At 38.6% G+C, this 27,845-nt stretch overlaps 1 protein-coding gene across 8 annotated transcripts in view; it reads right to left on the reverse strand.

The window, feature by feature from the left end:
- TBCD (tubulin folding cofactor D) overlaps positions 1-27,845 on the reverse strand; it is a 248,552-nt gene that overhangs the window by 197,950 nt on the left and 22,757 nt on the right. For all 8 annotated transcript variants that reach the window (XM_039501345.1, XM_039501338.1, XM_039501339.1 and 5 more), the window contains exons 6-11: positions 27,327-27,473; positions 26,355-26,410; positions 23,354-23,486; positions 10,827-10,872; positions 7,325-7,457; positions 3,559-3,692 (exon numbers count right to left, since the gene is read on the reverse strand). In XM_039501345.1, the coding sequence (XP_039357279.1) occupies positions 3,559-3,692; positions 7,325-7,457; positions 10,827-10,872; positions 23,354-23,486; positions 26,355-26,410; positions 27,327-27,473 (649 nt within the window). The remainder of the gene's footprint in view (positions 1-3,558; positions 3,693-7,324; positions 7,458-10,826; positions 10,873-23,353; positions 23,487-26,354; positions 26,411-27,326; positions 27,474-27,845) is intronic.

Genomic DNA, 27,845 nt, shown 5'->3' on the forward strand with positions numbered 1-27,845 from the left:
CAGAAGCCTCTTCCCCTATATATTCAGGTGGCAGCTCTTCTATGGCTCCTTGCCAAAGAAGCAAGGCCACTTCTATTTATGGTAGACTCTCATGAGAAGGGCCTCTGAAGAGGGAAGGCAAAGAATGGAGGGGTAGTAAGGAATTAAATTGGATAGGGTAGCCATGGACAATGATGTATGTCTGAAGGTATAGCAGACCATACCCAGCACAATAGGATGAGGTGGCTTCCGACAGTTACATGCTTGGAACTGGTTCTGATGCGGTTCCTGACAGTCCCATCAAATTTGTTCATGTGATGTGGAGGAAGGAGGAAGACCATGTGCCAGAGGAGGAAGATTCCTGCTATTTCTCAACTTTTTCTTGGAAGGATAATCAAGCATGTGTGACATGCCTGGTTCCTCTCTATCATCCATGGTTACTGTTGACAGTTTTCAGTAAGGGGGCTGGGTATAGTTTCCCAAGGAGCACGGCATAGCTTTGGAGTTCAAGGAATCCAGAGCTTTGTGCGTTTACTAAACAACTCCTTCCCTTCGAAGGGTAGGTCTTCTATCATGGCTTGCATCTCCTTGGGAATGCCTGAAATGTGAAGCCATAAGGCCCTTCACATCATCACCACCCTTGTCATGGAAGTCATCAGTATAACTGAACAACCTGAGAAACTTTTTAGATAACTGATATCTCTATTTCTAGATTGTCTTTTAGTCTCATAGGCAGATCTTGGAACATCTTAAAATCATTCAGCATCAGTACTGGGGCTACTACCTCATCTGGTAACAAGGACAACAAATCTTTGGAAGGTGAAGTAGGACTGTGTTGCTCCTCTGGTCCCATGTCTCGTATTTCCTGGCATTTTTCCTGACCCAGTGACAGTGGTCTTGCCAGGGATGTCACCAGGCAGCACAACCTCCTCTTCCAGGAATGCAATGGGGATCCGCTCCTGGAAGTACGTGAGGGAGGACCCCATGTGGCAGATTTTTGTTATTAATTTGCTTGAGGCATTAGGTGATTAGGCTGAGGCTACAGGATTGTTAGGGGAGCAGATGAAAGAGCACATCAAGGGTCTACATTTTAAAGCTTTATTAATAAAATTACAGCGGTGAGTGCAGGGGCTCCCCACGTCACTCAAGGGAAGGAAGAAAGCATTAGTGTCCATGCCCTAATCCACTTTCATACTCATACACGCACAACCCAAGGCTGGCCAAGCCTGGGTGTAACATAAGAAGAGGGGGGAAGGGTGGACGAGAATTCTGTCCTGTGCACAGGCCATCCAGGGTCCACTGTTGATCTTCGATTTGCTTTAGCTCTCGGGAGGGTTTTAAGTCCTGGGGTCTTTTGTGGGAATTTTGTTCAGAGACCTCTATCCCCCGTGCTCTTTGTACCAGTTCAAACCAGCTTTCTGTGGCCTCCTTAGCATTCCCAAAACACACCGGCTTTAGGGACGTAAAACGGTTGTTTTTCCCCTCGCTGGCCTTCACCATCTCCCTATCTTTTTGCAATCCCCTGCAATCTAGGTCAGCTTGCCTTTTTTTTTTTTTTTTTTTTTTTTTTAAAAACCACACAATTGGCTGGGGTTAAATAAACTCCAAGTGCAGCTGCAAGCTTCTTAGCTGCATAAAATCTATTCAAGTGAAGTAACCTCAAACTAAAGCCAGCATCTTATCTTCAAACTAAGCTAAGGTGTCACGTTAACCCACTCTCTTCTTCCTTCCTCCCCCTTCGGCCTCTCGAAACCTGCAAAAAAAATCTTCCACTCCACACTCACACTTTTAACCCTTCCCAAAACGCCTTGCAATGCTTGCAACAGCATTAGCAACATACAATGCTAATTTTCCTTCCCAGGGGACCCCCTAAGGGAGGGGGTCACTGGGTTGTAACACCCACTGAGTCCAATAGGACTATGGTGGTATTCCAGAAGGGTACAACTGGCTTGTGTGATGGTTGCCAATCCAATACCAGTTCCAGAGGGATTGCAGTAGGGCCTTATAGGGAGAACTGCCTTATCTGTCCATGGTCTCACCTGCTGACCTCAGCGGAGAGGGTTCCCTGCTCAAGTATGTCCCAGTGACAAGAAGTTGTCTTGGTGCCAGGGTAATTTCCGACAGTCTCAGAACGACATGCGAGAGTCTCCAATGACATGCACATTGGTACCATTAGCAATTCTGCCAATTAAGATGATGCAGATGATTGCAGTCATCTGGATCAGAGGAGATGGGATCATGGTAAACTTCATGGGTGCCATGATAGTAGATGGCACCTTCTCAATAACCCTGGATTCACTAAGGGGCTTAGTGAGTTCTTCCCCAGAGGCTTTATGTGATCTCTCTCTATTGGAAGACACTGAGTTCCATTTAGAGTTTCTGTCCTTATGCTCAGAGAGATTTCTCTCCATGTTGGACTTCAGTACTGGCACCAGGCCTTTTTTCCATTTCCAGGATTTTCTCTGTGCTAGCCTTGGGTGTGACTCGTCTGCTGGAGGGGGTGTTTGCAGACATTGTTTTCTCCGGTACCTGACTTCTTCAGTCCAAAGAAACCGTCACTGACTGCACCAATAAGTGGAGCTTTGGTTGAGCATTCTGTGACTTTCAAGTCCTAGAAGAAAATGATCAGCATCCTAGGGCATCTTTCTGGTATACAAGTCTCACCCAAGCAGAACAGGCATGTGCTATACTCATCTGTTTGCAGGATTAGCCCATCAGAGGAAGTGCAAGGTTTGAAGCCTAAAGGCTTTGAATACACCAGGAGTGATTGAGCTGCCTTGTACAGGGAGTCATAACTGTCCCACCTTTTATGTCCTTGTACAGGAGCACAAGGTAATACAGAGAGCATGCACAGGCTCAGACATGTCTATTTGAAAGACTCCAATTGTGTGAGAGGCTTATAAGCACCTAAAATGAGATCTACGCTGACACATACTCAAAGCAGAAGTACTGGTATTTTTTAAATAAAATATATTTTTAAACATAATTTGGTATTTTGATTGGCTTGTTACATTGCCCAGTGCTGTAAGCCCTTTATTGCTGTTAATGCCTAGATATTTATAAAATACCAATCAATGAACTGAGTACTAAGTTTATGACCACACACCATATGCTAGGATTCCTAGGTACAATAAGCTGTCCCATTGGTGCTACCATAGCTTCAAATTTCAATCATCAGACCTACCACACCTTTAACTTTATTTTAACACAATTTGGACCTTTTTTAAAATCATAATAATGTAATCCATCCTGTCCCACTCCAAAAGCAGAAAGATCTGAATCATGTTAGCGGATAAGATTGGAAAAGTGTGTTTCAGAATAAAATAAATTGGTTTTTTCCTACATGGGAGTTTTTCATTTTTGTTTGTGGGAAAAGTGACATGCTGAAAACCATGACATAGTTTTACAAAATATGGTAAACCCTGTCCAATTATATACAGACACACCATGTTATAATTTTCTCCATTACTTTACCAGTAGTTTGTGTAACCATAATTCCTTCTTAATCTCATCCCAGGTTGTTGCCAGTTGCAATGCCTGCTGGCTAAACAAAAATATTTCTATTTGGATCCAACACACCTATAACATTCTCAACCTCTCCTGGAATGTCATATTCCTCTTCATCATTAGCAGCAATTACTAGGTTCTGCACAACTGGAACCTGGGCAGAAAACTGCAGATTGGCAGCCAAAGATCTGCAACCACGTTGATACCTGTACAAGAAACAAACAAAAAATTGTAAATAAATGTTAAGTTTGTGCCTACTAAGTTGATCCTGGAACACAGTATAAGCCATCCTCAAAACCTGCTCCCAGTGTAGTACAAGTTGACAGTAGTATTTTTTATCTACTGTGGAAAAACACTGTTCTAGTACACAAAGAACACCATATGTATGTTCATATAATAGCACTTGTGTTCTTACAGCACCTTAGGCTGTGAGCTATCAGATTTCATGTGCAAAACAGATGCACTTTGAAAAACCTCCTTGAACACCTAATTCCCTCAGAAAATATGCTGGAGATTCAGTAGGTAGCATCCTTCCTTCTACGGCTATATACACACTATGAGCTTGGAGTGTGATTCCCAATTTGAATACATGTACCAGCGGTAGCTCAGTGAGAACTAGAACAAGTATAAATAGCAGCGTAGCCATGGTACCATAGGCAGTAGCAGAAAAGCTTAGCAATGTTGATTGCTAAATACATATCCACAGGTTGGGAAGGATTTGTATTCAGCACTGCTAAGCCGTGTCACCGCTGCCCATGCTACCACAGCTATACTACTATTTAAACCCACAATAATTTAAGAACATGTATGCTAGCTGGGAATCACAGCCCTAGCTCATGGTGTAGGCATAGCTTAGACAACAAGAAGTCAATACTCCAGCACAGTATCAGGAAGTACTGTGCTACTGAAGGTATCATCTTTTGGACAAGATGTCAGTACACCTCTACCCCAATATAATACGACCCGATATAACACGAATACTGATATAATGCGTTAAAGCAGTGCTTTGGGGGGAGGTGGGGGCTGCGCACTCCGGCAGATCAAAGCAAGTTCGATATAACACAGTTTCACCTATAACACAGTAAGATTTTTTGGCTCCCGAGGACAGCATTATATCTAGGTAGAGGTGTATCAGGTTAAATGTGCTAATTATTTTCCATCTTCAAATTCTAATTACTCCTCAAGTCCCTGCTTCTCTCTCAGCATATACTATTCCCCATTTGGGCCCTGTACTCCTCCAGTCCTGCTTTCCTTCACAACTTCATCAGCTTCATCAGCCAAGCTAGCTATACTTCTCCAAATCCCTGAAATGAAACTATATGCCATACAACCTCCTTCATCTCTTTCCACTTCCATGCCAGCTTAAACACATTTGTATATTTTAAAAAAGAAAAAAATTGAACATGCAAAGACTAGAGAATTTGAGCGCTTATAATTTCTCTCCTTTTCTCCTCCATTTACTTTTTAACTCAGACATTTATCTCAACTAGACTACGAGTCTCTTGGAAAAAGGGACCATGTCTTTTTTGTTGCCCGTAAACCACCTTGTACACTGAAAGTGTAGGATTCATAGAAAAAAACAAACAGTAATTAAAATTAAGATCCCATGTCACCTATAGCAAGAGCAGGATAGTTAGTTAACACCAGCATCCTGGAAAAATTACAAGCTGAATGACTACTTTCTGCCTCAAATTTCCCATCTCAACTCAAGTGGACGTAGTGTTTATCTGCACTTCCTGCACTAAACTGATGTGCACTGTAAAACAACTGACAGATACTACCTCAGAGATAGCCCTAACTAAGCAGCAAGTGAAGTGATTCCTATATGAGTTTTGTCTATCTGTTTACATTTATTATAATAATAAATAATAATAGGAAATATACCAATCTCCTAGAACTGGAAGGGACCTTGAAAGGTCATTGAGTCCAGCCCCCTGCCTTCACTAGCAGGACCAATTTTTGCCCCAGATCCCAAAGCGGCCTCCTCAAGGATTGAACTCACAACCCTGGGTTTAGCAGGCCAATGCTCAAACCACTGAACTATCCCTCCTCCCTAAGCAATCAACATTTCTTTGGTAGGAAAGTCAGTCAACAAATGCAAATCATCATTATAAAAGACCTAAAGAGACTCAGTACTTAGTTAAAGTTGAATTCCAAATTCAGTTCTAATCTTTGTCAGTTGCTCACAACTTTCTGAAACAAGTTTCTTTTGGGCAGTAATTTTCCATGTTTGGTCTTAGCTGTAATGCAACTTCACTTATTCAAGCATATACACACACACACACTTTTCTTTTTTTTTTTTTTAAATGAGAAATTTTATACTCCAATATCTCAAATAACTGAAGCTTCAAAACTCGGCTTGTTTTGTATTCCACAGTGCTTGAAAATCTTTACCTTTTTCTCACATTTGGCATGAACTGTGGAAATGTATATTAGAACTTTTCCATTTTAGTCACTGCATTTTATTACTATGAAAGGTTAATTAGATGGAAATTAGCCATGGTAAGAGCTAAACTGTAATATTAAATAATAAAGTTATCAAAGGCCAATATGATTACACACACTACATGACTGACAATTTAACTTTTTGTACACTTAAGACGTATACAACACAACAATTATAGGTATTATTCTTCACATGAGAGCTAGGTTTGTAATTTATGTACATAAAGCAAAGCAAATAATGCTACAACATCTGACACGTCCATTTTTTAAATGAAAAAAATTAGGGATAAGTTCTGCACTTACATGCAAATTCCCTGCTCCCATCAACCTCAAAGGGTGCGGTGAGCAGGCAATTTTTTACCCTTAACATTGAAAGCAAACTCTTAAGATTGTAAAAGGGAAAGACAAGAAAGGGAATTTGATTAACTGAAAGATTAAAAAATATATTAGAGACTAAAATAAATCTGAAAATATAAACAGTTTTCCACTACTGCAGAGACTGAAATGGTTCAACTCTAAAAAACCTTAATAAAAGACAATTTACTCAAAGCCACTACTACCACCATTTGTGCAACTTAGAGAAAACACAATATACAATGAAGTGAAAGTATTCACCTTGCTAAACAAGTAGATGTTTCTGGCAGTCAGGAGGGAACATTCTACAACTAAAAAGAATTTCCTAAGCCTAGGGACTTTCTCAAAGGTGAAAGATACAATCCAAAATGATAAAAATAGCTGACAAGGGACCTGCAATTTTAAAATATCAGTGCGAGAAATCTGAAAAAGGGTCTGCCCTGTGGCAATAAATAAAACCAGGCACTAGAGAAAAGGTGACAATAGAATTTGACTAAACAGTTAAACTAAATAATGTAGGTTTATGAATAGGTTTTTTTTTTCCAAATAGGAATTACATTTGATCAGGGAGTAAAAATTCTGTAATACAGTATGGGTGTAACTTTTATACTACACTGAACTAAATCAAACTTGGTGATGAGGTAACTACATTTCCATCTTTGCAACATGTTAGAAAAGTTCTCCACTGTATATGAATATGTTTATGCTTGTGCCCTTTTTTTGTTACATACAGTATGTCACAGGACTTTAATTTACACTGACATTTGCTATATAATTGCTAAGTTAAATATGGAACACATTAACTCCAGGGATTGAAAAAAAGTTATTCAAAGTGCAACAAAGAAAAAAAACTACTGTATTCAAGTAACTTAAATGAGGGATATCTAACTGAACATTTAAACTAGACAATCTTGTAATCAAATTAATATGTCCAGTTTTATTACTCATCCATTGTATAAGTAAATCTGAATTGCAAAATCCAACACTATTGTTTAAAGGACTAACGCATGTAAGTTTGCTCTATTTCTTTTAAACTAACCTCCACTTTGCCACCTTTGGTTTTAGAAATGTCAATCCAAGTCGTTGAACAAGTTTCACCCCGAGTTTACGAAGAAGCGTCTGGTTACTTTCTGACAGCTTGCAATTATCAAGGCATTCAAGTACAGTAGAAGCTGTAAAAGAGAAAGGAAATGTGCTGAACAAAAATGCTTCTCTGTTAATGAAGTTCAGTCTATATCTAATCCATCTACCTTACAGTCTTATATTGCTGCCCATCAATATAAGGGGGGGAGGGATACCTCAGTGGTTTGAGCATTGGCCTGCTAAACCCAGGGTTGTGAGTTCAATCCTTGAGGGGGCCACTTAGGGATCTGGGGCAAAAATTGGTCCTGCTAGTGAAGGCAGGGGGCTGGACTCAATGACCTTTCAAGGTCCCTTCCAGTTCTAGGAGATTGGTATATCTCCAATTATTACCTTTATTACCTAATATCATGAAACAACAAACGTTTAATACATAAGCATAATTATAATTAAGAGAAGGCGGTCTAATGGTTTGAGCAACAGACCGTGAAACCAGAAACTCCAAGTTTTAAAACCTGGTTCCATCACTAACTCACTTGGGTTTTAGAGGAGGAAAAATGTTTTTTGGTTAAGGGCCAGGACTGCACTTACGAGGTCTAGGTTATATGCCTGGCTGCACCACTAATTTCCTATTTGACTTTAAGCAAGTCACTTAACCTCTCTGTGGCTCACATTCCTCATTTGCAAAAGAAAAGGATCACGCCTATCTCCCAGGAGAGTTAAGTAGCAAAATTCATGAATATTTGTGCTTTGAGATCCTCATCTTACAGTGCTGTTCACGTGCAAATAACTTATTATTACTATTTAACCACACTGCAACAGTTTATCCATTGATAAAATGGGGGTAACATTATTTACGTACCTCAAAGGGATATCATGAAGGATTCATTTTAAAAAAGTATGCTAAGAGCCTTGAACATGAAAAGCGTGAAATATTATGATGAGTGATCTGAGAACAGGACAGAGTCAGGAATTCTAATTCTGGCTCCAACACAGCCTCCCTCTGTGACCTTGAGCAAGTCATCCATTTTCCCAATATATAAATTGGAGATAATACCTACATACCTCTCCTCCAGGAGAGTTTTGTGAGGATTAATGTTTGGAAAGCACTTTGAACATGAAAAGTGCTATATATATTACTGACCAAAAGTATTGTTACAAGGTTTATCTTTAATCACTGACATACAGTACATTCACGTATCACAAGTTTCAAAACCTGGTGGAAAGTGAGAGCTGAGGGAGGCTCTTACCATAAATGAGTAACTCAAAACTCTTAGTATAAAATTGTAGTATTACAGGTTCTCGAGATGAAGACTCCTTTTTTGATTACAAATAAAAACAAAGTCTTTTGTATTTGCAACCTGAAATGATTCCTGAATGCTTTGATGTATGATCCATGCAGCTATAATTCTTAATATAATGATTAAAAAAATTAATCACAAAATTAAAAAAATAGTCGTGATTAATCGCAGTTTTAAACGCACTGTTAAACAACAATAGGAAGCCATTTATTGAAATATTTTGGGTTTGGGGGATGAGCTGTCTCTTTAAGCAGAGCACTCAGGAGCCTGAACATTTATTTTAGTGCCAGGCAATATTCACTCCTGAGCCAGCAGCAACAACAGACAGGCTTCCCCTGTTCCCCGACCCCAGCTCAGCAGAGACCTTGGGTAGGGGTGAGGAGGACACCCTGACAACAGCTCTCTTGCCCCCTACTCCACTCTGCACAGCAGACAGGCTCCTGGTCCAGAACAGCTTGGCCAGGGAGTCTCCATTGGAGGGTGGCGGGGGGAGAGGAGGCAGAGGGAGCAGCAGTGGAGCAAGGCAGCAGTAAGAGGGGCACTCCTGCCCCAGAGGCATACAGCAGTGCCCCCCCGAGCATGACGCCCTGGTGTGCAATTAACGCTTGTTAAAAAAAAAACACATTAATTAGTTTTGAGTTAATCACTTGCATTAACTGTAATTAAATTGACAGCCCTAATTCTTACAGAATGTGCTACAAGTGTAAAGATTTAAACATTACACTGGCCTAAGTGTTCTGCAACTTCTAATACCAGTCCTGTATAAAAGTGATTTTAAAAAAAAAAAAGACACTAATCCCTTCACCTAATAGTAACAGTTTCAAAATCCAATTTGGAAGCCATCTACAAGTTCCTAACTTTCAAATGATATAAAGCATCTCTTTCTAGCCCTAGCAAATTTCAAAATAGTTTGTCTTAAAAAATACATCTTTCTAATCACTACCTTTAATTCTACCATGGTTTTAGTACAGTGGTTCCCAAACTTTAACAACCTGTGAACTCCTTTCACTAAAACGTCAAGTCTCGCAAACCTCCTCCTAAAAATTAATATTTCCAAGGATTTTCTCCTTTACCTTAGTATAAGCTATAAAAGCAGTGATCTTGGAAATATAAAATTAGTTTTTATGACATGCTTATTACACACTATTTATTATTAATCATTACAGTATTTTTATTACATTATGAAAACGGCAACACTCTTCCAAGATCTCACTTTCGTAGCTTGTATCACTTTGAGTAAGTGTGTTATAAGACAAGGCTCCTATGATTTTCATCAAGGAGTATCAGATGTGAAACAGCATGAAGGTATTTAAGACGCCAACTCAAAGAGTTCCTCCTACACAAGCATTCAGGTCTTGAGCAGTCCAGGCAAACAACGCATGTTACAACAAAGCTTAAACTTGTTCTTCGTAATAATTTTAAAAACAATACGAGCTGCCTATTTAATTTAAAAAACAGCAAAAAATATCCACCTCCCTTCCATTTCTTATAAGGAGTCTTGAAGTTTAAATCTCCTCACTGTGATAGATATGCTTGCTTTGATCTGCTTAGCTCTTGGAAGTCCAAGGGCTCCGGGCTGATGGCCCCATGCTGCCCAGGGTCCCTATTCCCAATTCCCGCCATTAGGGAATTTTTTCCCCAGAGAACCCCCTGTAACATTTCACGAACCCCAGTTTGTGAACCACTGTCTTAGTGGTTACTATTTCAGTTACATAAATTAATGCTTTATGCCTTCTGAAAGCCTGGGACCATTCCAGCTTTACAACTGCATTAACAATTCATCTCTAGCAGTTTTAGAACGAGAATACTGAATACTGTCAAAATTCAAGTTGGGAAACTCATAATGACAATTTTAAGGATGAATCTACCAAGTCTTTAGTAGCCCAACACAAATGTTTTCAAGACCAGAAAAATTTTCTCAATCATTGGTCCAGGATTAGTGATCCAAAAGAAGAGTATTTAATATTGAATTAAGAGGAATGTCTCTTATCCAGGCTGCTGTAAGCCTGCATAATACAGGAGCCCAAAAGCAGATCCAAGGTGTTACACTAAAAAGCACTGAAAGCAGACTATATAACATTTTTTTTAAAATTCTCTTAACTACTTGAACTGATAATAGTTCCCCTTAAGAATAAATATCACAGAGCATATAAGCCTTACCATATGGTAAACAATCGTCTCTCTTGCCATGTTTAAATAACTGCGCCTAAGAAAAAAATTAGGAAAAATGTTTGTGAAACATGGTAACTTATAAACTTTACAACTTATAAAGCACAATTTACCAAACCCATGGATCCAAAGCATTCCTCAATGTTCTTGCAATAATATATAGTTCTCACCATAATACATAAACATACAAGATGAGATACTGTGATGTACCTCAAAAGGTATGTCTATACTGCAATTGGAGATGAGAATGCAGCACATATAGACATACCTGACTTAGCTTTAATTTATCTATCTTGGATACAAATAGTAGTGAAGCTGCAGCAGCACAGACTTCAGCTTGGGTTAGCTTCCTAAGTACATACTCAGAGTTCCAGGTGGGCTTTGTACGGCCCATACTTAAGCCAGTGATGCCACTGCAGCACATATAGCAGTGAAGCCATCACACACCCAGATTGCAGTGTAGATGTATCCTGAGGCAAAGCACACATCTTGCAGACACAGGAGAGGCCTAATGTAGCTTTAAGCCACATCTGTGCCCTTCTGACACTGGGCTGGTATGGGGGCTGAAGAGGCCCAGGACCTAACTTAGGGTATGTCTACACTGCAATAAAACACCTGCGGCTGGCCTATGGGAGCTGACCCAGACTCGCAGGGCTCAGGCTGAGAGGCTATAAAAATTGCAGAATAGATGTTCAGGTATGGGCTGCATCTACACTGAAATTTTTAGAGCCCCACAAGCCCGACTCAGCTGACACAGGCCAACTGTAGGTGCTTTATTGCAGTGCAGACATATCCTTAGACAGCCCTGGGCCTGTCTAAATTACACCAGTCACCCCAGGTCACTCAATGTGACACAGTGCTGCACTGAATCTATGCTGGTCTGTGTACTGCAGCCCCACCCCAAGCCTTCCCTTACCATCCCCTATATCAGGGCTTGAAGGCAGTTTCTCACAAGCAATGTTACAACTAGCTTTCACGTTGCCTGCATCAGAAGAATTATTCTTCAACCATAACCAAAGGTTTTTAGAACCCCTTTACACCACTCTGGCCCTTTTCCCCAGCATAAATGGACCAGAGCCAGGGTGAGGATTTCAATCACAATCTCTTTCCAAGCGTCAACAAAAAGAAAGATATCAGTAATCCTGAATGCCTAGGAGATGAAAAGGTCCCCGTAGACTGCCATCTAGTTCTGGCAGCACATCATCTGTATATTCAAAGCACATTATACATTATTGGAGTAATTTATAAAAATACTTTATCTTTCTGCATAAAAGACAACACAGCCTATATATTCCCACACACTCAAAATGCATTGTTTTCTAAACTTAATTTGACAATCATAGAACCTTCTCTCCCTGGATATATACTATGAGCTGAAATGGTGAAATGCGAGCTGAGGGCAGAGGACACTCTACAAAGGAAAACAAAACCTGTTATAAGACAAGATACCATAAAAATATATTTCAGTCCACATTATGCCATCTGATATGCATGTGGGGCTCCCATTAAAGTTATGGGTATCAGAAGGCAGAATTTGGCACAGGATGCTCACTTATGGTCAGCCAAATAGAATAAACTCATCTCAAAACAAGGTGCTATGTCAAATGATGGGCAAAGTCTAAGTGTCTGGAGGACATAAGATCATTGCCTAATTACATTTCTTAACATTGTACATTTAATAGCTTACAAAGAGATACTGGAATATAAAATCCTACATCACTTATTAATTTTTTTAAAAAACATTCTTGCTCTTCATCTTTTTTTGCTAGTAAAAGTAAGTTATTACAATGTGTTCCCTTTACACTTTCACTAACACCATATTAATCAATTCTATATTTCAGTATGTCTAGCCTTAGTATCTAAACTCATTACAAATTTATAATGACAACAAAAGCCACATGTATATTCAAACCCCAGTAATTTTTTTGTCAGAATAGTGAACTTCTCCAACCTTTTTTTAAAATCAGGAGATATTTTTTTTCTCAGAAATCAAAACTAATGCAGGAGAGAAGCACCCCACTAGTTTCAATTAGCTACAATTTCCTTCACTTACTGTTTTAGACTGTTGCTATATTAAAGCTCAGCAACTGAAATTCATGAGTCTCTCACATAATAAATGCCACACACTGCATGTTTCAGTTTTAATTTCTATGGAGAAGATTATCTTGTAGTGAACAGCAAGAGTTGTGGGTGGGTGGGTGGTGCCTGTTTATGCCCTTTATCACCTGTAACAGTTATCTCTATGTAACAACCTTCACTGTGTTACAGATCATTTTGGATGAATAGCAGACCTGCTTGAGAAAATTACAACTGAAAAGCTGGCCAACATGTACATTAATTTCAAATGTGTGGCTACACCCATGGTGTTGTGCAATATACAGCTACAAGAACACACACACACAAACTGTGGCTGTGTCCTTTAGGATGGTAGCACAGAAAAAAAAAAAAAAGAATATGACCTCCTTGTATTTATTCAGCTTCATTGCTTCTATAATGTAACAAGTTATAGGAAACATTCTACACACTACTGAAAGGCAGCTACTGTACATCTACAGTGATATGAAGCAGCTATTAGCAGCTTACAGCAACACTACATAACAATAATCAAGGATCCAAAATGAAGAAAAATAGCATTTACCATAAATGAAGGATTTAGTTAAGGTTTTAATAATCTATAACTCTTATATAGAGGTCAATTCTAGATAACAAAAAATGATGGAGTAACCAAAAACTTGAATCACTTCACAAATATACATAATTCACCTTCTTATCTTATCCTTTTGCCCACCCAGTCAATAATATAGATAAACCTTTTGAAAATCAGAACACAATACTGACCACATAAAAATGAAATCTATTCTGGAAACAAAATTTGCTGAGGAATATTTAGAGCTACTGTTAAAAATCTCAACAGGATTAGGCTTCAGTTAGCATTACAATCAAGAGAAAGCTACTTAAGCCAAACAAAAATGATTAAGGGTACCCAAAGAATTTCTCTGCACAATCTTTAAATGCTCCTCTAAATATGCAACAAAGCTACAGTATCGAGAACCTTATTTTTCCTTTGTCATTCACAAGGAAAGAAATCTCCAAGGTAAATATGGCCAGGAGTTAAAGTAATAGGAACACAGCCCTACCCTAGAAATATTTCCACACACACACCAACTATTTACATGCCTATGTCATTTCAAGCATAGTTTAAAAGCAACAAAAATACCCTAAGGCTATGCACCTGCTTTTAGTTTGTTATTACATTGCATTTCAGGATCCTAAATTAGTATTTCTGATCACTGTATTACAAACTACACAGTGGGCTTTGAAGATTTTTATCACTTTTTTTTTTAATATTTGAACATAAGAGCTGCCATACTGGGTCAGATTGTGTTCTATCTTGCCCAATATCCTGTCCCAGACAACTTACATTAGTACTAGGGAAATTTTCAACCACATGATTGAGCCCTAAATTACTTATGAAGTGCAAACGCCACAGAGTCAACTCTGGCCCTCAAAAAGGTAGTGTCACTAGCAATATAGTTACCATCATAAACTTCATTGTATAAAAAGGTACCAAATCTGTATTAAAAAATAATTAAGTTTCAAATATACAGCCCAATTCTGCTAAAACGCCTAGCACGACAAACTAGTTTAGACTGTCTCTATGTTTACTAAAGAAAGATCATTGCAGCAAGCTACTTAGGCCTATTTCATCGCCACCCTGGCTGTGTGGACACTTCTGTTACACCATCTGCCATCTACCACCAAGTCCACAAGTCCTGAGGAAGCCATTCTGCAGAATTTGGGGCAGATTACTAGACCAGCCATTAACTACAGCACCATCTTCTACTCACCAAAATACACAACTCATCTATCTTTGTATTATCTTAGCACAACGTCCTTATATTCCGATTACAGCTTCTGGACACTACCATAACAGAAATACATTATTTCTGTGTGGAAATACAGGCAAGAGCAAATGCTGTTTCAAGCAATAAACTCCTACAGAGTTATAATGAGCAAAGGGGACTCAAGCCAAGGGCAGTACAATTCCTGCAGAAGTACAGATGGGCAGCAGTTTATGAAACTCTGGGGTTGCCCTTTTCCATGGATTGCCTTGATGTCTGGATTTTGGAGGCCTACTTTCACTCTCATTTTCTCCACAGCACCCCTAAATCCTCCCATTTAGAACAATTTCCTGAAAAGTCCTTGAGTTGAAACTTGGATTTTGTAGTCCCTCCATTCTGGCCTCATCCCACAGGCTTCTCCATGAGAGAAAGTGAACCAGCCTTTAAGTTTCACATCCTCAATGGCCACTGTGAGTTTTATCCTGTCCCCTCAGGAAACGCAACTAGAAGGTACCTTCCCCTATATAAACAAACAGCAGCAAGTAATTAATAGGTGAGCAATTTTAAGTTAGATAATATTTGGGGATAATGCTCTCAGGGCCAAAAAGAGAGAGAGAGACCCTTCTAGACATAAAAAGGAGGGCAAGGAAACAAAATATTTTAGAGGATTTTTTAAAACGATTCAGCACATACTATTTAAAGAAAACTTTTTTTTAAAGTTATTTTGATTTTCCTATAGCTAATTTAAAAAATTCAAGTTGACAGTTTCTCTGTAATGCTTTCCTTCATATCATAGTCTCTGAAAGGTGAACAGTGGAATAAAATATGGACCAATTTTCCTACAAAGATTTTACTACATAAATAAGCGCTGAACTACTTTATTCCCTACTTTCCGGTAGAGAACCACTCCAGCACTAGTTGCAGCAGTGAAGGAAGGCTTCTACTTACAGTATATACTCAAGAGTTAATAAAAATCACTGAGACAGCTCTGCTGTAAAACTGTTAGTTATACTAAAAAACCTGATGGCTGCTGCCTCTTTTCAAAAGGCAAATTACACTAAAGATATGTCTACACAGCAATTAGATACCTGCAGCTGGCACAGGCCAGCTGACTTGGGTTCATGGGGCTTGGGCTAAGGGGCTGTTTAACTGTGGTGCAGACGTTCAGGCTCTGGCTGGAGCCTAAGCTCTGGGACCCTCCCACCTTGCAGGCACGGGCCAGACGCTGGTTTTTATTTGTAGTGTAGACATACCCTTACACACAAATATTACTGTGAATGTTGAAAAGAATAACCCTGCATCTACTCTAAGTATTGAGTTATTGGATCATTCAGTAATAGGAAGTTAGTTCACTATAATTACCAGCAATTAATGGAATGAAAGAGTCATTGTAGTGGGTCTACAGCACAATGCGCTATATAAAGAACATATTTTTCATGTCAACTCCTATGAGTGGATCTTTCTATATTCTAATATATATGTATATTCCAATATACACTGCACATAATTATGTGCTCTACTTAGGGCTCCTTTTGAAAAGCATCCAAAAGTTCCTGCTGGTACATAATGCAGTGACTCACCTGCTTAATAGGGTTGGAGGCTTTGAGCACATAACACCAAGCTCCATGCTTTGCATTGGTGACCTACTCACTTCATGGAACAGTCTAAAAGGAACAGCTACGGTCTTTGAAGACCTAATGGTCTGGAACTAGTTATAGATGAGATTATCTGCCCATATCTTGTTTCATTTATTGATACTGGCTGGATCACTACTGCTATCAGTTCCTGAAGGCTTTAGGACCAGTGGTAGGGCACTCAAATTGGGTGCTATACCTAAAAAATCAGCTTTCCTTGAGGTCCACAGCAGCTCTGAGTTTAGCAAGCTTCTGAACACAAGGCAAGGCTTCCTTCCAACCTCTTAACAGCACCAACACAAGTAGGCAGCAGTGACACAAGGCTGATAAACATTTGTTGTTCTTAATATAACTACAAGACAACTAGTTAACACTAGAGCAGGTGTTATATAAATATATAAATGCAAACATTAAACAAGACAATTCATTTTTAAAATCTCTGTCCACCTAAAGAAATCCCAACTTAACAGCTAGCATGTTTTCACCAGGAGATAAAATGGTCATGGTTGAAGAGATACAGTAAGTCAAAAAGATCAAAAGACTTCTTTTGCACAACCAAAAGCACAATACAGGGACAGATAAAACCTTCCACTAAATTATTATGCTCCTGTAAAAGATGTTTTAGATAAATGTGTCTCCTCAAAGTAAACGCGTCTCCTCAAAGTAAACGCAGCAGCGGCTCCAGGCACCAACGCTCCAAGCACATGCTTGGGGCAGCAAGCCACGGGGGGCGCCCTGCCGGTACCTGCGAGGGCGGCAGTCAGGCAGCCTTTGGTGGCTTGCCTGAGGGAGGTCCGCTAGTCCCGCGGATTCGGTGTACCTGCTGCCAAATCCGCGGGACTGACAGACCTCCCGCAGGCAAGCTACCGAAGGCTGCCTGACTGCCATGCTTGGGGCGGCAAAAAAGCTAGAGCTGCCCCTGTGTAAACGAACACCCATTTCACTTTCTCCCAGCAAATTATGTTTTAAGATGCCAGATGGAGTAACAACCAAGTTGTGAGAACTCCAAATAAATGTGTTCTTAGATGCCCAAGAGATCTTCCAGAAGAGCTAGGGAAAACCTGACTTGATATTCCAGATATTTCTGGCATAAAAAAAACAAAACAAAAACAAAAAACAATTTCATGGTTTCTTTATACATTATAAAAAAAAGCAAAAACCAAGCACAGGCCCAATTTTTAAAGAAATCCTTTTTGTATCACCACTAAACTTCAAATGTACACAATTTATTTTCCAGGGAAAATAAAAAGGATTTTAATTGCATGGTGGTCTCAAAAAAGTAGCATGCATATTTTCTCCTGACCTACAGGATTGGTTGTTTATGTGTACAAGGTATAGTGATAGACTCAGAACAACTCTGCAATCCTAAAGCACATATTGGATGGTTTTAAAAATTAAAAGAAGATTAAATGTGAAAGATTAAATTTCACTCCAATGAAAGGAGAATGGAAAAGAAAAGTCAGAGAGTAAACAGAGAGCAAAGAAGATTATTTAGATTCAGTTTTCTTGCTTAAAAGCAAGAAAAACATCAAGATACATCATTCTTAGAAAAATATGATACAAAGGAAACAATTAATATGCTTTGTTTTCCTCCTATTTAGAAAATTTTAAGGTCAGCAACAAATAATATTGAATGTAAAGAAGCTACCTATTGGATGCACCAGGTAATCATAAAGTTACGCCATGTTCCTTCCACTTTAATGAGAACATAAAATATATGCCAACTTAACCAACCTGTTGAAAGGTATGTAACTCCCTCTCCTTTAAGTAATTATGCCACCTACAAATTAGAGAAAATCATTGCCATATAACCAATGATCTGACTGTCAAGTCTGGTTTTGTTGTTTTAGAAACAACATGGTGTAAGGTACAAACAAAAACTAGTTTTAGTAATCATGAAGAAAAAAACAACCACCATACACACACACCCCTCACCTTCCAATTGTCTACATATCCCATTTAGGCCCGACCTTTATGAGATGTATGAATCAGTACTACCTCTGGGACATATTCCCCAAGCTATATAAATCATCACTATTAAGGGTGGCCTGACTGCTTGGCAACAAGCACGTCTTGCTGTCAAACAGGAGACACAAGTTTGAAGCTATCCTCCGGCTCTAATAAACCAAGATGAGGAGGGATAATCCCAACCTTCAGAGGGAGGAGAGGAAATAGCATATTCTATCACTCTGGAGCAACCCCTAGAGGTCAAGTGAATAATATCCAGAAAACTATCAGCTATGTCAGCCTCTGGGCTAAGTACAATAATGTAGACAAAACATTAAGATGAAAAACAGTCAGAATAATGGACCTCACCGAAACGAAAAGATTATTTAATGTAATTTATGATAAAGTAACTCAATTATGACCCTTTATTATTTTATTCCTCATATAATTTCTGTTTACATCAGATGAGAAACTAGCATATTTCATAAATGTGTTCCTTCAATAGAGCATTCACATTTATCTCTATGTTATATATAGCTATATGTAACATATTTGAACTTGCTGTTTAGTACATTGTCATGCAAACTTCAATATGTAGCATTATTTTATGCAGAGTGATCAAAACAGTTCAGTTGTCACAAGTTCTCTAAATTTTGATCCACTGAAAGCTAAGTTTGTATTCATCTACTTTCAAACTTTAGACTTTGTGGTTTTTAAAATCTTTGAGTTGAGTGGTCCTATACAAAGATTCCATAAGTATATAAGGAAGAGCTAGAGCTGTCTCATTACCTCCCAATAGCATAACTATATCAGACAGTAAAGCAAGAGAATAATTGAACCTTTTGCAAAAGACAATCCTTAAAATCATGTCCTCATGCAATATATTTTATTAAAGATTCTTGGTTTGAAGTATAGAAATATTTTAATACCAAAACTTTACCACCAGGAATTGCTATGGTCTGGCTCTGCACCACACTCAACATTGCATTCAAATTATTCTTGTGTGAAACTGCACAGCAACTATTTCAAAGGGTAATAACAAAGTATGCAATTACCTGCTTTTCATACATTAATAGGAACACAGGAAACAGATCCAGGGCAAAGCTGAAGTTATAGTGTGTTGTCCCCCACAAAAAGTTTGACGGTACAAGCAACATTTTAAAACCACTGGGGGTGGAGGGAATTTATCTGCCTAACTCACATCCATGTTAACTACACAGAGGTCAAGGGATGAGACTAACTGAGCACATACAGATTTGAACGTCTACAACTTTAGTATCAGCAGCCCAAGGCAGCATAAAGGCTTGGCAAGAAATGAAGCAGGCTTCTGATACTTAAAATTCTGAACTTCAAACTAGTCACTATGAAAACTCCTACAAAAAGTTTAATTAAACAAATTGTTTATTTGAGAAAGAGAAAGGAGAAAAGTTGCAAAGGTGACAATGGGAAATTGGAACATTGAAGCCCATCAAGAAGGGGATAGGGATATTACTGCAGTGAAGAGGACAGTGGCCTCCCCATCTACAGGGTTTGGAAAGATATGCCCTTCTCTCTTCTCCCCGCTTCATTCTCCTTACATTTGTGCAGTTTTTTTTTATAGCCCTGAACTAAGCAATTTTCTTTTAAAAGATAAAATCCCTAAGCGCAATAGACAGACCCAAAGTCACTAATTATCTGATAACACCCAAAAATATAAAAAGACTTGGGCAATGTTTAACCAAATATTTATTTTTGTGCCTCTGGGTCAGAAAGGACAGTGTAGCAGAGCTGTCTCTTCCCTGAGGCACAATTCATATAAGTGTGAAACTATTACCAAGCAATCCTTACACTAGAGGCAGCTCAGGGAAATGCCCTGTTCTTAGATACAAATAATCGTAGTTCTTAAGGTTCCCAACTTTCATCAAATCACCGTGTAGGGTGTTTCATTTTTAATTATTATTCACATTTGTATACTGACTCACTTATAAAACAAATTAAATAAGATTTAATAAGTTTCAATGCCCCAAGCTACTTCAACATTATGTCATCTTTGTCACGCAAGAACTGGGAGTGCTACACCCTGCAGCAATAACTAAAAGGCTACTTGATATAATGGCAGGTTTAAAAGCAAACCTTCAGACCAAGATAATTTATAATGCAGATCCTTGAAATATGTTAGATGTTTCCATAAATTAAGATTTTATAAATAATTTCCTCATAATTCAGCTTTTGTGACCTTGCCTATTCTATAGAAGTAGAAAATCATATATACATACACAGTACATTTCAAAATGTTGCATTTTTAGTTACAAAAAGAAAAAAAGCTTTTAAAAACTGAGTCTGAAATACTACAAGCTGTGCTTCCTGCTAGGGCACACCTGTTGTGAAATGATGTATTACTGTCAGCAGGTGTAAAAAAACCAAGCCCCTCAGTGGAATTTAGATATGTAATGCATAGTGCGTGTTTCAACAAGAATCATGACACAATAGTACCTGCTCCATTTAAAATGCTGAGTTAGATTAAACAGTAACATAACCAGTCACTGAAATTTAAACCAATGAAGAAGCAGACTAACCAGAAGCAATGTAGAACTCCTGCATTTGTGTGTGATCAGTGGAATATTCTTATAGCCAAGGTTTTCCAGCACCCAATGAGAAAGTTTTTGCAGTAGGTGGAGGATCCACTATAACCAGAATTGAAACTTGCACTGAAACAATTTGTGATTTTCATTCTAATTCAAAACAGTCTTGCCATATCCAAGCTCACTAAAAGCAAGTTCCAAATTACATTATTTGAATATCAATCTCAGAAAGCATTTCAATCAGCCCAGGGAAGGAATTGTCCCTCTCTCACCCTTACTCCATGACCGTAATAAATTTCTGACCATCTCTTACCAGAATCAATTACTATCATGCTAATTCAGCATGATTGGGGTGTGGTCTTTGCTCATTTGTTTGGGATGGGACAGACTCACAGCCAAGGGAGACTGTGCAGGTGGGGCTATCACCACAAAATAGGTACTATAAGAGTCAAACGGGATAGCATAAAGATTTCTGGAGATTATTAACAAATCTCAGCACTCACATGACAAGGCTGCATTTTGTTCCACATCACCCAGAAATGATTTATTGAATATCAGTTACACAAAATTCTAACTAGGGTGAATAGTACAATGTAATCCATATAGCCTCTCCAAGGGAGAAGGAAAATCTCTATTTTGACTCATGATTTTACTTCAACAGGTATGCAGTATAAAAAAAGTAGAGCTTCCTAAAATGAATTTCCTGAAAGAAATAATTACTCATTTTACTCCTCTACTTTTAAGATATTAATTTTTTTTTATAAAACCTCTCTTCCTTTTGAGTCCATTTGTTTCTCATTTCTATAATTGATATTAAACCCTTCAGGATTGAAGGCAAGAAAAGGTTTAAGGGCATTTTAAATAATAACTTGAATGTGAGTTACCAACAGCAGAACACACAAATGACATAAATTTGCCAAACAGTTGCTCCCTTCCCACAAGGGGAAGAAAATAAATCATCATATCAAACCTGTTGCTTCCAGGGATTAAATCACACTCTGGTTTCGATTCTACATGTTAAGTGTTCACCTGTTTCGCTTAACACGCATTAATGAACAGGTGGATAAAACCAAAGCCAAACTCAAAGGAATGACAAAACACTAATGTAATATACACCCTGCAGGTTTCATCATGCACCTCAGAACAGTCTACAGTCTGCTTTTCCAGATCTGACAAGGAGATGATGAAACATTGTTCTCTAACTCTTTTGAAAAAGCACTGCAATGCATACGGAGCAATACTTCCCCTTTCTTGAACAACAAGGCTTAAGACAAGTTATGTAGCTCAGGGTCATTTTTTCTGATTTGGGGATGCTAGAGAAGACCAAAAAAAAAGTCAACTACAGCCCCAGAAACTTGCATCAATGTTTAGTAATGCACCACAACAAACATACAGCGCTGTTATTTGGGAGCGGCAAATTTATGCAAGTTATGGTAAGTCTCACTACATGTTAGCAAATCCTGAATCCAATAAGACTACGCAAGAATACACTTTATTTAATGGCACTTATGTTACTTCAGCTTTGATGAAAAACAACCAGCCAAAACAAAAGCACACTCCAATATATTTGGGCACTAAAAACATCACAATAAATGTCAGATACAATATATTATATATTATAAAGTGCTGCATCAAGCATGTACATCACCCTTAAAGTTATCTATATGTAATAAGGACAAACCACAAACACGATCTTATTTACCTATGACATCTTGGATATTTGTGCATATGAAAGGGGAGTGCAATCACCCAAAAGATCATTGATGAAGAGAGTGGTTACAGTTAGACACGAGATGAAATTAATATACTATTCATAGGAGAAAAATTATTTTAGTCTTTAATGTCAATCTTGGAATAAACTTCTTTGATTTTTGGGCTCCATTAGTACTATTTAATGCAAGCAATGTCACTGGAGGAAGCAACAGCTGAAAAACAGACTAATGCAAAAATACTACATAACATGTTTTGTTTGGGGTTTTTTTTGGATTATACAAAGACAGTCTAAATAAAATAGCCTGTGTAAAATGGTTAGATCATTATTCCAGTTCAATAGAACACTGAGCCAAGACTTTCAGATTGGATATCTAAAATTGCTAGTGATTTGTGAATGATCTTACAAGGGATACAGACTTTTGAAAATCTTGGCCTTTCCGTTTTGGACATTGTCAGTTAATATCACTATTATGCCACTTTTTCAGCTTTTTGTACCAAATTGGAAATAAATGATGAATTAGGAAGTGACCAGTTTGTATTCAAACGCATATTTTAAAAATTAGGATGGGTACCTACTTTTATATTTTATTTTATCTGTCAATGGCAAAAAGAGTAATTCTCCAATGAGAGAATCTGCACTAAGGAAGTCACATATTTAGAAGTGTTCTAGTAAAAACCCAAATGACACATCATACAAACATAATTCTGTAAGGCTGAAAATTTTAACAGGAATGTGTCTTAGTACCAGCACATTGTGGAACAAAACACCATAAATGCATTAATTTACTTGGACTATCTTTTATAGTATCAACAGTGTTTACCAGGGCCTGAAGCATGCCATCCATTACAATAGTACCCTCCATGGTCTGGAAGGAGGACTTAGATAATGTTGAAAGGGCCCAGTCCAGGAAATCTGCCATTCTTTTTTGTTTGACATCAGGGCGGATAATAAACCTGTCACAGAAAAACACATTGAAAGTTACCCATTCAGAGCAATCCAATTAGTAACTATTTTTGCTTGTTACCCAAACTGGTTTCAGTTCCTAAAGGCAACTGTCAAATGGACATTTCCCAAGACATTTTGGGTAGGAACATTCCAAACGTCAGATGTTTAACCCTACTATTTCCAAATGAAGTCCTAGCCTAGAATATTACATTTCATTTATAAATGCAGAGTCCTGTAACTGGAATTCTTAAGAAATTTATCAATTTAGCTGTAGGGAAATACAAATTATTAAGCTTTTTCAGGAATCCCAAAAAAAAGATGCTTTCCATTATCTTTCCTGTTTCAATTTTATGGGAAGCCACTGCACTCAAACAAAAATAAAAATAAAAATGATCAACCTCTGCAAATTTGAAGAATTTGCTCAAAAATTATAAGATGTGTCACTACTGCTCAGTGTTAATCACCAGCAGTTTAGTCATGTTAGTCTTAGATATTGCAAGGAATATATCTATATTTGTTGCACCTTTATTTTAGCATATGAAAAAACTTTTATTATTTAATCCCTACCACATCCTGAGAAATATAGTAATATACCCATTTTACAGAGAAAACAGACAGACTCAGAAAAGTTACAACAATTTTCCTAAGGCCTCACAGCAAAGTAGCCACAGTCCCAGGGAAAGATGGATTCCAGGAGCCCTGGTTCCCTGATCTGTACACTAACCATGTGATCAAATTCCCTCCCAAGTAAAATGTAAGGCAAAGAGTCACTGGAACTTATCGCCAAAGGATAATTTTGCTAATGTTACAACCTTACATTAAGAATCATAGATCCAATTGTGGAACAAAATATTTTCAGAATCTTCTCCAGCTCAATTATCTGGTATTTGTTATGAGTGCATATCCATATGCAAATTAGGTTTTAACTAAAAAGGTGGTGGGGGACTGACAACAAGGTGGCAGAATAGTGCCCTGTACAGAAACACAGGGCTTCTTTGTGGAGCCATCCTGTTAACAGGTGCTTGAAACTTACATTAATGTACAATATTACTGGCAAGTCAGATCGGACATTAGATTCAGTCCAGCTATTAAACTTCTCTTTTCGTGAATAACTCATCTTTATGAATGCCTTATAGTAATTAAACTTACAGTACAAAGTGGTGGATGGAATTTAATTTTTTTTGAGGGGGAGGGGGCGAAAAGAGGATAAAAGATGCAGATTAGCCCTTTTGAAGAGTTTGGTCGGGTTTTTGGTTTTTTTGGGAAGTGGCAGGGTGGGAGCGCACATTAAAAACTGACTAGGGGTCAGCAACCTGCAGCTCCGAAGCCATATGCAGCTCTTTGGCCGCCCCCTTGCCGGCAACCGTTTTTTGAGGGGGTGCAAGGTGCAGGCTCTGGCCAGGAGGCGCTTACCACGGGCAGCTCCCAGCCGGCAGCGCAGTGGGGCTCTGGCCCCATGCTGCTCCCGGAAGTGGCTGGCTGCTGGCACATCTCTGCACACCCCTTGGGGGAAGGGGAGCAGCAGGTCTCCGTGCACTGCCTGCCCCCGCAGCTCCCACTGGCCAGTTCCTGGCCAATGGGAGCTGTGAGGGCGGTGCTGGGAGCAACACGCTGAGCCGCCTCCCCTCCCACCAGGGGCATGCAGATACGTGCCAGCAGCCAGCCACTTCCAGGAGCGGCATGGGGCCAGAGCCCTGCTGTGCCGCCGGACAGGAGCCGCCTGTGGTAAGTGCCTCCCAGCCAGAGTCTACACCTCACACCCTCTCCCACACCCCAAACCCCTGTCCCAGGTCAGAACCCGCTCCTGCACCCAAACTCCCTCCCAGACCCCACACCCCAGTCCCCTCCTGTTTATATTCAAATGGCAGAAGTTACATTACAAGTATTGATGAGTAGTAATAACTTTAATATGTTCAATTATTATTAGTTGATAAATTCTAACTCTACAAGTAGCTTTGCGTGTGATGCAGCTCTCAAAATATTTTGGTCAAAGACAAAAACAAAAAATGGCTCTTCTTTGAAAGGTTGCGAACCCCTGGACTAGAACAAGAAAACATGACAGGCTGCTGTCAGCACCAAATATATATCCACTGGCCTATTAGAAAGACAAGGTAGGTGAGGTAATACCTTTTATTGGACCAACTTCTGTTGGTGAGAGAGACAAACTTTCGATCTTACAGCTCTGTGACAGAGAATTATTGTAACTTTGTTACAGGTAGGTTTATTTGGTGCTCAAACACGTGTAATGTAGGATAAGTGGTTAGGATGTTCCAACATCCTATGTCTAACTCACTTTAAGGCTTCTTTGACAATAATAAAAAACAAAAAAAATAGCAGCACTACTTTTTGGGGGGAGGGGAGAAGAAAGATGACAAAAGGACTGTTACACAGAATGAAATTAAATAGTACTAGTCCACCTGCATGAATTTAGTGTTCCAAGAACATGCCCAATTACCAGAACTGAAGACAGAAATCCTCTCATAATCCACATAATATATTATGTGATCAGCGGCAGTAGGGAATGATTTTCCACCCTTTCTGAATCCTATACTAAAGAGCACTCCTTACAGGCAAGAGAATGAAATTCAAATTTCATTTTTTTGGCAGTACTGATGAAGACTGCTAAAAGCATCAACTGTGATAGACACCCGTCCTCTCATAAAGAGAAAATAATATACTTATTTCAGATAGGCCAAACATCTGCCTCATGGCAATGACTTTTCACCACCATATATTGGGGCTACATTCATACAAGTAAAGTATTCCATGTACTGCTGCCAATACTGCAAATCCACCCAGTACTGCCAACAGAAATCTTTTCAAGCTAAGAAATTATAAACACTTTCCTTTTTTGCCAAGATCAGCACAAGACTTACCTGGAAACCAGTACAGCAGCTGCATCTCGAGCTTTATCACTGACAACCAGGTAAGACTAAAGATAAAAAGAAAATTAACTATCAGAGTTTGCAGAGACAGAGTTAGTAAGAAAACTACACAACAGGTTTGAAAATATGCACTTCTTAATGTTTATTCTTATGAACATTGGACTAAGCCTACAAAAGTAAGAAGTTTAAACAATCTTCCATTTAGCAAGCCACATGCCAGAAATCAAAGTTTCCATCTCAATGTCTTTCAAAGTGGGATCATCTTTTCTGTACCGTTGCATTAAAGCGTTATTGACATTAGTCTGTATTATCAGCTATTCATTTTTGATGCTGTTATAAAACCATCCTGAAGGGATTTGTAACTTAGCCATCTCATTTTACATCAGGTTAAACGTTGTGCGAAAGTTTATCTACACAGATGCTACTTTTCAGACAGATTTCAGAGTAGCAGCCATGTTAGTCTGTATCCGCAAAAAGAACAGGAGTACTTGTGGCACCTTAGAGACTAAATTTGTTAGTCTCTAAGGTGCCACAAGTACTCCTGTTCTTTTTACTCTTCAGACAAGCTGGCTGTAGTCTGTTGAGCACTTTTTCACATCTATTTCATATATCATTGTTCGCTCTAGTCAAACTAATTTCCTTTGGGACTGTAAGTTGACTAACCTGGGTTTATAGCATGAAAACACTAGCCATTTACTTCTGAAATCAACTAGTCTAACAAGATATGCATTTATACTATATAGTGTCTTAAAATTAAATAGTCTACCAGTTTAGAAGAATGAAAAACTTAATTTCCTTTTAACATTAAAGAATGGAAAAAAACTGTACGCAGGATTTGTAACTGTGGGCTAAACAATTTTGTATTACACAAGCAAAATGAGGCCTGGAAATTAAGAGGTCAAAATGTATCATACATAATAAAATACAGTGAGGTCTTTGTGTAGAAAACCAAGTAGCACTTACTTTTGCTACATTGAGTATGCGATCCATTATTGGCATCCGAGTGCATCCTTCTTCAGAAAGGATATTTCCATCAAGACGAGCCAAATCAAAAGGTATCAGACATGTCATGGAGAGCCACAACAAGAGCATGTAGCGAGTCTCCCACGTCTAGGAAAACATTATAATAAAACCAACTTTATTTGTTTGCTCCAAGTATGCTGTTGGAGCAAAGACACAGACCATGCTCTCAGGAGTGTGCAACCTAAGTATACAGGGAAAGCCATTCAGATGTGACATGCCCTAGAATATCACAGGAGATAGGAGTGTGGCAGCACCCAAATACTAAGAGCTGCTGTGACACTGAGTCAGAAGGGGTTAAGCAACTAGAAGGATAAAATGACCCAGATTCAACCTTTAAAGACATATTAATAGATAATGATTGTAATTTTGTGTGTGTTTACATTCATATTGTTAGATATTGACAATGTTATCAGATGGTTCCTGTCTGTCACTATATTCTATTGATTCAAAGATCAAAAG

The sequence above is a fragment of the Mauremys reevesii genome, linkage group 15 (assembly GCF_016161935.1).
Source record: "Mauremys reevesii isolate NIE-2019 linkage group 15, ASM1616193v1, whole genome shotgun sequence".
Lineage (NCBI taxonomy): Eukaryota > Metazoa > Chordata > Testudines > Geoemydidae > Mauremys > Mauremys reevesii.